The 12,457-nt window shown below is 37.7% G+C and overlaps 1 protein-coding gene across 50 annotated transcripts in view; it reads left to right on the top strand.

Annotated features, from left to right (window-relative positions):
* The first annotated feature begins 874 nt into the window (after positions 1–874).
* The window catches only part of LOC123610790 (ABI family member 3 binding protein), a 265,188-nt gene continuing 253,605 nt past the window's right edge, over positions 875–12,457 (top strand). For 37 of the 50 annotated variants that reach the window (XM_045501842.1, XM_045501847.1, XM_045501828.1 and 34 more), the window contains exon 1: positions 885–1,077. In XM_045501842.1, the coding sequence (XP_045357798.1) occupies positions 999–1,077 (79 nt within the window). In that variant the 5' untranslated portion in view covers positions 885–998. Of the gene's footprint in view, positions 1,078–12,457 lie in introns of all 50 variants that reach the window. The other 13 variants (XM_045501829.1, XM_045501850.1, XM_045501849.1 and 10 more) reach the window with 3 other exon arrangements.

The raw sequence follows: 12,457 nt of genomic DNA, 5'->3' as shown, positions 1-12,457 counted from the left end.
TGCTAGGTTATTTTGAGGTATAAATGTCTTAATATATGTGAATTGATCAGGCCAATGACTCGCAAGGAGCAAGCCCTTGAATTTATACAATGTTGATGAGATATAGGTGGAGAAATTTGCTCAAAGGCACATAGATCCAAATTTAGACTGCAGTTAGTTCTGTTCCAGGCCTACCCAAATGATTAACCATTAGAATACACAGGCTCAGTCAGGAGACAGCCTTAGTTTTTCTCACTGGTAAATGGGAATAACAGTGTTTCTCCTGTATAACCACTGTGATGGTTAAAATGCAATGATATAGGTAAGGACACTAATCTAGAGCGTGGCCCAGAGCTGGGGATCGATTAGTAACGTGATTTCTCCATTTCTACATCCATATCTCTAGAATATATGCATTTGTATGTTTCTGTGTGTATATACATTTATATGTACATATGTGTTATGTATAATGAATTGCTATGTAATCACTGACTTACTCAATATTTTCTCATAATATTGGAACTTCAGGATGGTTCAAAGTGTACTTTTATGAGTTGACTCCCATTTAAAAGAAGAATTGGATTGTTTTACCAGATAATTAAAAACAGTTTCCTTCCTAATAAGGTTTTTCTTTTGTTCCAGTGGTTTTGGGCATGCCTTCTCTGGATTTTTAAAAGTAGTTCAAATGGTTAAGAATTGCCTAAATACTATTTCTCTCACAAATATAGACTGACCAAAATTTCACGTTTTTCTCTCACAGAGAGGAGAGACAGTTACAACCTAACAGAGAGAAATGTGATGCTATGTTTTTGCTGTTGTGCCTTTTTTTTTTTTTTTTTTTTTGGTGTGTGTGGGAAAGGGTGTGATGTCATTTTGTCTCCACCCCCTGTGAGTAAGCCCACAGCACAGCTAAGTGCGGCCGCCCGCCTCTGTCACTGGGAGACAGTCCGCTTAAATGCAGCTTCAGGGCTGCAGGACACCCACCAGCATTACTCCCCGTGCGAGGTGGCAAATGCAACATGCTCTCCAGCTTGGGGTGTCTACTTCTCTGTGGAAGTATTGCACTAGCCCTGGGAAATGCACAGAAATTGCCAAAAGGCAAGTAGCTCTGATGTTTTGTGTTTTAAAAATAATTTTTAAGAGATACTAGTTTTTAAATGTCGATATTAAATGTGATCTACTTTGCCAGGTCGGGGGGAATACAGTTATTCTGTGGAGTCAGAGTTCATATGCGTGAAGGAGTTGCTTAAACTTTTACTTCTTTTCCCCTCTGTTATTTATTTTTCAACTGGATCTCTTGAATGCAAAAAATGAAGACCAACTTCTTATTAGGTTTAACAGACGTTCACAGTAGCTTGAATGCTATGGATTCAAACTGTGGTGTTTGTATATTGAATCATATGTGGATGGGTTTTCTAGTCTGTTAAAAAGAGTTGTTTGGTGTTTTCATTCCCCTTCCCAGAGACTAAATGAGTTCTGGCTTTAGGTTTAAAAGAAGCTAATTCTGAAACTTTGAATGGTGTAAACCTCACACGTACTTGCTTGCTAATTTGGGGTTTGAGGGACTCCAGGCAGGTCACACCAAAGTAGGGTCATGTGCTAATTTCTAGACACTTCTCTCCAGGGGACTTTGGAAGAGGGTTTGATCTGCTGGATGGGACACTCCCCCTTTTCCTGGCTAAATTGCTCTCGTTTTAGTGTTGGTATTTTGTTTATAAATGCCATCAAAAGAAAATGGAAATTTCTAAATTTAGACCCTAAAAACAATCTTTTGAGCCCATCAGCACCAAAAGAAGAGCTTGCCTCTCTCCTATCTTTGAACGTAGACGTTGCATGTACTTTTTTTGTTCCTTTGCAGAGGCGCTTTCTCAGCCAACTCTAGGTCAGGGAAGGCTTTTTATGGCTGCAGACTGTTGTAGTCAGCAGGACTATGAAAAACAGGCTGGAACTTACTATACGGTTATGACGGAAAATATTGGGGGTAATGTCTTGTCCAAAACCTAGGGTCAGAGAGAGAGGGTGTTAGTGTCAGAATGTCCAAAAGATCCTTCCCGGGTCCTCCCTCTGGGTGGTGTGTTCCCAAATCATCCTGTCCCAAGTGAAAACTGTTCTCTCTTCAGTGTGGTAAGTGAAACTTGAATCCAGAATGTGAAGGCTGAAGGGTTGGGCCGTTGATATTTCACAGGGTGATGTAAAAAGCAATAAAAAGGGCTAAGTAAACCTTCTTAACTCTGAACAGATAGATAATTATGCAAAACTAAAAAAATAAAAATAAAAACACATACTGTTAGATCTTTTGCTTCTATGAAGAATCTTGTTCCTTGATCATTGTAAAAACATTTAAGTACATCAATCTTGAGGCAGAAGCATTTAGAATGAGTTGTTCTTCCTGCTGAAATATTTAACAAGGACACATCATTTGAGAGAAGTCTGGGGTTTTCTCAGGCTCAATACCTACAGATGGTTTTATTTTATCTCCTATTCACTGTGTAGGGATGATAGCCATAATTTTGTTACTGCAGACTTCGGCAAATTCCAAATGCTTTAATTATCATGTTGCAATCACTGGATACAAATCTCTTGACACAGTTTTCCTTTATTTGTTATAGTTAAAAAAAAAAAAAAAAAAAAGAAATGTTGCCCTAAAAGGCCACAAGACTTTTGTCTCTTCCTTGCACTTTAATCTGAAGAATTTTTATCTAGGTTTCCTTTGTAATTTTAAGAAATATCTGTAGTGTTGGTAATTGTTGAGAAATTGTTAAAAATAATTTTCTTACAAAATAACTGGCAAGTCTCCTTGTTTCTTTGCTTATCATAAAAGCCACTGAGGAACTTTCGGTTAGCTGAAGTCACTTTTCTCAAACTGTGTTCAGAAATAGGTGTATTGTCCTCAAAAGGGAGGTTGGGCAGGCATCTGCTCTCCACCAATAACTTAAGGAGCCTTCCTGCTTTGTCTTCTTTTGGGGAGTCACAACAGATGTGAGCACTTCACCCATTCTGAAAATTACTCGGTAAAGGAACCTGCCCAACATTTTTAACCCATCGTTTCTCAAACTCATTTGACTAAAAAAGAGTCCATTTTTCTAGTGAAATAGCTATGATATCTTGATAGGGGCTTGTCTCACACAGGACACATTTGGGGAAATGCTGAGCTAAACAAGAACGAGGTGGGGATAAAAAGGTTTTCTTTTCTTCCTTCCTACTTTAGAGCTAGTTATATGTCATTTGTGATTTAAGAAGAGGATAGAGTTTTGAAGCTAGAGAGGACATTAATGGTTAATTGAGTGGTTCCCAGACCTTTAAATTTATGGGCCAGTAAAAATACATATATATTTTTAATATCAAGGTTCCATTATAGAAGACATACTTGAGGATTTCCAAGAGGAACCAAAATCCCCAGTGTTCATAAAAGCAACCATTTTAACAGATTTATAAAATAAATGAAATTTATACAAATAAGTGTGTTGTTTTTATTTTTCTCTTTTCACCATAAACTAAGGAAAATTTCATCAAAGGTCAATATTTGGGAGCCACTGCCCTAGCTTAACTATTTACTTTACAAATGAAAACACTCAAAGGTGGGAGGGTTTGTGACTTTCCCCCATCCATAACAGGACCAGGACTGGATCCTGGACTTCTGACTTGAAAGGCATGTTCTACCCTGTTTCCTGCCTGGTAAGCAGGCTTCTCTGCTCCAAACCTTAGGAGTTACATTGTGCAGTGTGTGTGAATGCTACCCTTCACTTGAATAAATTTTTTTCCTGTAAATATCATAACCATTATCTTAATATTCACATTTTCCCAAGAACGTATCCTCTGTACATACACATACACACACACACACACACACACACACATTATATATATGTGTATATATATGTGTATATATATATATATATATATATATCTTTCTATATATAAGTGATATATATGTGTGTGTATATATGTATATTTATGTATATATATATCTATATATACATATATATATAGATATATATAGTTGGGAATTTATAGGAAAAAGAAATTACTTTTAAAATAAGATACATTTGTTCCTTGTCTTATACCTATTTGCATACTTAGTATGCATACAAGTATGTAACCACATACTTGGTTACAGAAAATAAGATATTGGAAGAGTCCTTCTTATTTTTCAAAAGCTTAAAGTTAAAGACTATTATTAATGGATCTCTTCTCTCTACAACTTAATGAGTATGTGTTTTGGCAAATCGTTTGCCTTTGCTAAGCCCGGTTTTGTCATCTGTAAAAGGGGAATAATGGTAACTATCTCATAGTGTTTTAGGATTAAATGAGACGAGATATCATGTTAAATGGTCATAGAAAAGTGGATCAATATTTTAAAAAATAGGTATACCATAATTTGTGATCTTGTGCCCAAACTGTCAGACAAATTCTTGGAGGGCAGTAAATTTAGGTGGCATGTTTTTGGCAGAAAGGTGGGGCAAGAGAGTTAAGTGTTGCTCTACAGACAATGAAAGAAAACCTCTCCTGCGCTCTAGGCTGACCATGGCCAACCCCAATGGATGTTTGATTGTCAAGGTCAAACATTGCTGTTCTTTATGGAAAGCTGCACCTTTGCCTTAGGATCAGCTTTCCCTGGGGATTGGTAAGGCCTTACAGAGCTTCCTGGAGAGATCCCTTGAGCTTGTTTTTCAGGAAGACAATTAAACCTTAACATACAGACCTTGAGAAGAATCACCGCATTATTTGACACCTCTGAAAGCCCCTGTGCTCCAGCTACCTCTTGGAATCTTTATTCTTGGCACCACAGACCTTTTCTTCCCCTGCTGCATACCAGGCTAGGATAAAAACCACAGAGAACAATATGTTGTGAAGGGAGCCAACGAAAGCTTATAATGGGAGATCTCTGCAGAAACTCCTGTGTATGGAAGATTGTAATCTGCCAGGAGGCAAAGCCTACTATTTCTAGAGAACTCTATCAGTCCTGAGGCACGTGTGAGGAAAATCACAGAGGAACATCCAAGATACTAGTGTAATCAGATAGCCTGAAGGCATAAGGCTCTTGGGTGTGACTCTTGGCATGTAGCAGAGGGAAGAGGCAGCTGGCTCTTTGCCTCAGGTTCTTACCTGACATAGTAGATAGAAATCACTGATTCCAAGGGCATAAAACAGGGGCAGATGGTAAAAATAACAATAACTGTCACAGTTATTAATAACTTATAGATAACATTTTTTGAGCTCATATTGCCTGTGGTAATTTAAGGCTAAATATTTTTAATGTGGAAAATCTCAATCCTCAAAGCTCCCCTATAGAGCAGGTATTTTACTATTCCTATTTTACAGAGCATAAAATTGTGCCCAGAGCATTTAAGCGACTTGCCCAAAGTCACACAGACAGCAAGTGGCAAAAGACTATATATATCCTTAATTTCCGTGTAATATCAGTTTCCTGCTTTATGTGAAGATATACTAATTTATTTAAGTAACAAATTATATTCCATGTGTGTGCAGAGCACTGAGGCTAGGAACACACAGCATGGCACCTGTCTTTAAGGAGCTGACCGGGTAACGGAGGAGACCGGGATATAAAGGGATAATTACAATAGAGTGAGATTATCCTCCACTTTAGGTAAAGCACATGGAGCTTTGAGAACAGCCAGAGGACCCACCCCAGCCAGAAGGGATCAAGAATTAGGAGAGGATAAAGTACTTAAGTAGAGGCCTGGAAGACAAATACAAGTTGGTGCAAGGAAGAGGATGGCTGGGAGTTGAGGGGCCTTGGCAACAGAGGAAGCTGCATGGCCAGACCCTAGGAAACCCCCAGGTGCTAGTGCTCAGCACTGAGGCGTTAAAGTACTCAGAGAAGAAGCCGGAACTGGGAAGTCCACATAGGATGCAACTGTGTCTTCCTTGTCTCTATTTGCCCAAGACTCATTGACTCCCCAAGATTGATTACAAAGAGGAAATAGAAGCTTGTCTTTGGAGTGGAGGACTCCTATGTTTTGCTCTGTAAACTTTCCCAGACATTCACCTGGGGTCTGGCTCTCACTTTCCCTGGATACATCCCAATCTTACTTTGACAAAATTTCATGTGTCACTCCAATGACCCAGTCCATTTCTCTAAAAGGTGATTAATATTTGCAAGGGCCTGGAGAAGAGCTCTTCCATCTTAGGGCAGGGAAGTTGGGGGGATATTAATGGGGAGTGCAAAAGAAACCTACTGGGTAGGATTCTGCTTTTAATAAGTTGATGTATATTTATGTACTGGTGTCACTGTACAAGAGTATATTGGAAAAATATGGCTCCTCTGCTAAAAGGAAACAAAAAAGTTTAAAAACTATGGGAGAATTATTTTAGTATCTTTGTCAGCTCCAAAGTTTCTTGGAGTTTTATTGATTTGTTTGTGTTTATTGAACATCTATTAGGTAAAAATGAGATCCAATCCTTGTTATAAAATAACCCTATATTAGGAATTGATTAAAGATAATTTTCTGGTACTAAGACTATCATGTATAAAACCTAAGGTTTAAAAATTAAGTTCTCCTGTGTTAACTATATATTTGCTACTTTTTTTCAGTTTTATAGACTACTATATCAGACTATGAGATATGGAATGGTAAGGAATTTCAGCCTCTCTCTTTCACAGGGAAACAATTGAGAATAAGAGACTTTATCTACACTGTCTCATAGAAAAGACAGCTAAAATGTTTTTGTCAGTTAAATGTGAGTTGGCAGAAGGTTTCTTTAAGACAAAAGCGAGGTATCTAATAAAGAGAGGATCATTCAGGGGATGAGACCCACTGTTCTATCTGGGTCACTATCTTCAGAAAGATTTTCCTTTTGCTTGTTTCTTGCTTGCCATTGTAAAAGTAGGTATAAGAGAGAATGTTGTACGTAATATATGAACTTATAAAAGTGATCTAAGAATAAATGTAAAATTAAAAAATAAATAGAATAATCTAAAGTGAAATATATTATAAAAGTAAAATAAAAATGTAAAAATAAATAATATCAGCTAAAGAAGGAACATGTTATAAATAGAATATGAATGGTTTCACTACATACATTCTGTTAAAATGACATTTAAAAATATGAAAACAATTAACCATATTACTCCATAGCAGGCATGATGTTTAATGCTGTGTTTAGCATAAATTATCTCATTTTATCCTCACACCTATGAAGATATGTTATTATTTTTCATATTTCACAGATGAGGAACTAAGCCTAAAGAGTTTGCTAGTTAACTATTTAAAATATTTTTTTTTTTGTTTATTTATTTTGAGAGAGAGACACAGTACTGGAACTCATGAACTGTGAGATCATGACCTGAGTGAACTTTGGATGCTCAACTGAATGAGCCACCCAGGCACCCCTAGTTTTTTAGTTAACTATTGATGTACAACAAATGGCCACAAAATCATCAGCTTAAAACAACACATATTTATTATTTCAAAATTGCTGTGGGTTACAAGACTGAGTCTGTCTTATTTGGGGCCTCTCTTCACTGTCTTTCACAGGTTGCAACAGAGAGTTGGGCAGGGATAGGGTCTCATCTGAAGGCTTGACTGGGGAAAGGTCCACTTCCAAGTTTTTGTGGTTGTTGGTAGAATTCAGTTCCTTGAGGAATGCTGGCAATTGACCAGAGGTCACCTCAATTCTTTGCCACATGAGCGTTTCTATTATGTCTCCTTGCTTCGTCAAAGTGTCCAAACCCAGATTAATTTGCAGGCAAGATAAAAATTTTAATTTTATGCAGCCTAATCATGGAAGTGAAAGCCTATGACCTTTTTCACATTCTATTGGTTAGAAACAACTCACAGGCCCTGTCACATAAGGTGATTATACAAGGGAGTTAATATCAGGAGATAGGGGTATTGGAAGTTATCTTAGAGCCTACCCACTACAAAATGGTCAATGGCTACTAGAATCATACAGCTAGTAAATGATATATTGGAACTATGAATATAGCAGATCTAACTCCAGAGAATATACTGGTTTGAGTATTAACACCAATCTACTTTCCATAGAATTCAGCCTTTAGTGGAAGGTCCCCATTAGGCAAACTGCCAATTTGTCTCCCTCCATGGTTAGGGTCAATTCTAGGAAATTCCTGAGAATTGAGATAAACATGTTAAGAGTGCAAAGACTTAAGGTACATATTTAGGGCACAATTTTATGTGTGCAAGAATCCAGTCAATGCCTAGATTCCTTTATTGATTTCCTCTGTGGCACATCAAATGTGGTCAGTCCCATGTAGACGGATATGGAAAGTAAACTCTCCCCAAATAGAAACCCTGATTTTCATTTTAAGACTTAGATGTCACCATCTCTCACCCAAAAAGAGAAAACATAAGACAGAGCAAAAATTTTCTTTAACAAAATGTACAAATATTAAGAAAGTAACCCCTATTGAGCTGATGACACAGTTCCCATAAAATGTGCTTCTGAAACATCAGTGAATGGAGGAGTTGTTATAAAGTTGAGTTAAGTTTGTGTTTGGAGGAAGAAAGTGTATTTGTGTTGGTGCATGTGATGGAGACAACTGGATGAACAAAAGGAGCTTTTTCCAATCCTTTTTGCTGTTAATAAAACAATTCTTCCATATGTTCTAGGAATCAAAACACACAATTTAGGTTGTACATAGGATATATTCTTAACATGGTATCCAGAACCTCATAGAATGTTTAATACTAGAATACGCTGTGTGGCTTTTCCCTCTATCCCACAGTATCTTCTTGTGTTGGGATTGTCCTAAAGGCCTAAGAGGTCCATGGTAAGAAGAGTAAACCTCCTGGTCTCAGTATACTTTGCTGAAGTCCTGTGGACAGGAAGGCTGAATCAGGGCTTACTCTGCTTGCTGCTCATGTTAGTTTGGGTCTCTACCAAGAACCTTTCACAGTGAGAATTTTAGAGTGTGTTGTAAGTTTCCCTGATCTAACAAAATCTGACTTGTATTCCTAGTGATTTTGATAGAAATTTAGGAGCCTTAAAGCTAGCCTGAGGTTTTTAGGCTCTTTTGGTATAGCAAGCTATGAAGTCAGCTAATGTTCCTCCCTGAGGAATCCTGAAAAGGAAGTAGAAGATGTGATACCTTCATAGAAGGCTCATTAGTGTTCTCTAGTCACAGACTGTACTACTAAAGTCTATGCATTAGAAAACCAGATCAACTCAACCTACTCCAAGCACCTGCTAGTCAGGTTAGAAGTTAATTTTGCATAAAGTTGAGGTCCAGTTCAAGCTTCACGGATGATATAACAATTCAATGTTTTCTTTTAAAGTAAGTTTAGCTCTGAGTACAAATACTATTACATCTGTTCTGATAGCTGTAACCCTCACTGCCCATTAGAGTAACTAGAGAGTTTTTGAAAGTATCAGTACTATTCTGCTTCCCTACTCAGTTATAATTTGATTGGTCTGGGGTGGGAGAGTTTTAAAATTTTCTCAGGTGGTTCCAGTATGATCAGAGTTGAGAACTACTGATTTACAGTTTTGAAAATTTGTATGTTTAAGTGCTTGATAAATCTTTCTAGATGTATGCAGAGTAAAATTTAAAAGTTGGAAACAAACTATTTTGCTATTTAAGTTTTAAAATCAATTCAAAGATGATTTTTTTTTCTGCTTTGTTCTAGAATTTTAAAGCCTTATTTGGAAAATTTTTGAGGCTCCCTTATCAGACTACATAGAATAAGGAAATGTTTAAAATTGAGATTAACATTTGCTTTTGGTGTTAGAACATAAGTGCTAATCCTACTTTCACAAAATATCAGAAGCTAGATCTGAGAAACTGGCTGATTGTGTTTTTCAGGACTGAACTTAAATTTATTTATTCTGTCATTTAATTATCATTAAAAAAAGCAATAGTAGGATTATAAAGATGAGTAGGACATTTCCTGCCTTCAAGGAATTTGAAAAAGTTGTATTTAAAACTATTTGGCCACAGAAATGTAATTTTCTTTTAGATGAAACTGTTGGTGTCTTAATTCTTTATCCTTAGTTAACATACAAAATTTTTAGGAGTTAAGCTATTCCATTGTGTTGCCATGCACTAGCTTTAAGTGATACACATAAAGAAGAAAAAAATAAATTAATGTAATATATTAAGAAAAACAAAGTACCCTATAATCCCAGCTAATGCAAAATACAGGAGTTAAGCAAATGTTCAGTGAATTTCCCTATTCAGAAGGTCCAAGTTATATAAATCACCTTTGGACATGGTTCCTTTAATTGTGCACATTTACCACATACATTCCAGCTTACCATCCTTCTGTTTTATGTTAAGGATAATTTGTGAGCCCATAGGATGGTTTATAATCTGAAACATCTTTAAAATGTAATCACTGAATTTCCAATAAAAGGAAAGGTCTCTCCTCTTTGAGTGGAGAATAAACCCTTGGTAACAAAGCTTGGGGTACTTTGCTTCTGACAAGATGCCCAAATGGAGTTTCAGATTTCCTTTTTCCTTAAATGCCATTCGTTGATTTTTTCCATTCTGTTAACTGATAAGAAAACATTCTGGTTCTCCAAGGGCCCTGCTGAGAGTCCACTGTGCGCACGTGTGTGTGGGCGTGCAAGACCTAACAGGCCTTCCTTTTCTGAGAGCAGCAGAAGGAGGAGTTTGGGGCAGCTGCCAAAGTCATGCTGGCAGAGAACTCTGGAATTCAGCCCTGTTACAGATATGCCAGCAGGGGATACATGACAGAGGCTGCTTCTCCTTTCACTTTCCCAGATGGAGTTAAAGCGTCTCCAGCTAGTACGTGTAGGACAAGGGATCAGATGATTGGAAGAAGAACCTCTCCTTCCCTCTGCTGGCTCAGCCTCTTCAAACACCCCAATGATGCTATTGTCACAGAATAATTACCTAATTACTCATATTTTTCCCAGAATTGGAGGGAAAATGGCACTGGCCATGTTCTTCCTTTGAGGTTTAGTCTGTAGTTTCATCCTGCATTGAAATGGTCAATATTGGAAAATAGCAATGGGGGCCAGTGGGCAAAGTGCAGGAGTGAATGTGAGTCTGAGCAAGTGACCTGACCTCACTGAAATCAGATCTGCTTCCCTGAAAAAAGGGAATCATAAAAATAACAGTTCTCTTTTTAGCTTCCACTAATAAATAATAGTAGGGTGACTTTAACGGATTTTTTTGTTAGTAACTTTCTTAAACTAAATAAGAGGGTATGTAAAGACCAGATGCATTTTTGAAAATTCTCTACCTGCCATGGCAGCTAGAGGTCTAGAAGATCTCCTAGATGCTCTAGTCTCCTGGACCCTTTCTGAAAATATGCTGAGCTACAAGAGCGCTCCATTGCTGGAAATCAGTTTCCTGAGCCTGGGCTTGTAGTGGGTTGGCCTCACAGTGACACAGAGACTGAGTAGAAGAACCACAGCACTGTGGATTTTTAAGCATAAATCTTGCCATCAGCATCCTGTTCCTGTTCCTTTGTCCAGTTCTCTGCAGGAGGTCGGAAGGTTGTGCTCAGAGCAGATTTAAGTTATTGTGAAAGATTTGGGAGCACGAGTTGTGGTCCTTGGTCAATTGTATCTCTACATACCCTTGGGATTCAGTTCTGTGTGACTTGAACTCCCCCTGGATGTCTGCTACTGACTGTCTAGCCAACTCTCAGGTACTGTGTTGGTCTGATCAGCCACCTGCTGAGACTTTTTTTCTTGCCCTCTCTTTTTGTTCCTGATATTCCTTTCCTTTTATCCTCCTTCTCTCCCCTCTTTTCCTCCTACTTCCCTCCTTTCCTCTTTCTCCCTTCTGTCAACACCAGAGGAGTCCTCAGAACATTCTACTGGCTTCCACCCTCAGTCTCTTCTGCAGACCACTTTGGCCCCTCATTTTCACCTCACAACTGACTCCTTATCTGTTCAGATACATCAGGAATCACCCCTTTGGAAAAAAATGCACACTTCATAATTTTTTCAAGTCAGCAGTGGGTATTTCTATGTCATGCTAAATGTTCCACTTGACTGAAAATATCATGGTTTCCCACTTAGTTATCTTGGCATCAGCAAGTTTGCAAGAAGCACAAATTTGCATTCATCTGATAAGCTCTGTGCATATCAGATTGAACAAAATATAACTGTATATTAACACCACAGTTCATTGTTAAATGGTTTTGAACATGGCATAAGTTATTACATCCCTTGAATTATGGCAACAACATAAGCCTGATAAAAGCCAGATAGCACAGTGGTATTTTGTAAGGTCACTTTTCTATTTATCCTGAATTTTTGTTCCATTGTAGTTGCTGGAGTTTGATATTTTGAAGAACTTGCACTGAACTTTGCTGTTTTTCAGGGGCTCATTGAGTTGGATCTTAAGTTCAAATGCCATGTTTCTCTCCATTTCATTGGTAACCAGTGTTTCCACGAAACTGAGTTCCTGGGTTAAGTGTCCCCTATGAAATGTGATCCTTGAATTGGCCACTGGATGACAGTAGCAGGCATTTAATACCATTAATACAATTTCAATGTGCCAGTCTCCCTCTTTGAT

This window comes from Leopardus geoffroyi, chromosome C2, assembly GCF_018350155.1.
Source record: "Leopardus geoffroyi isolate Oge1 chromosome C2, O.geoffroyi_Oge1_pat1.0, whole genome shotgun sequence".
Classification (NCBI taxonomy): Eukaryota; Metazoa; Chordata; class Mammalia; order Carnivora; family Felidae; genus Leopardus; species Leopardus geoffroyi.
Note: the sequence above shows the minus strand (reverse complement) of the source record. Positions and strands in the feature narration are given on the sequence as shown.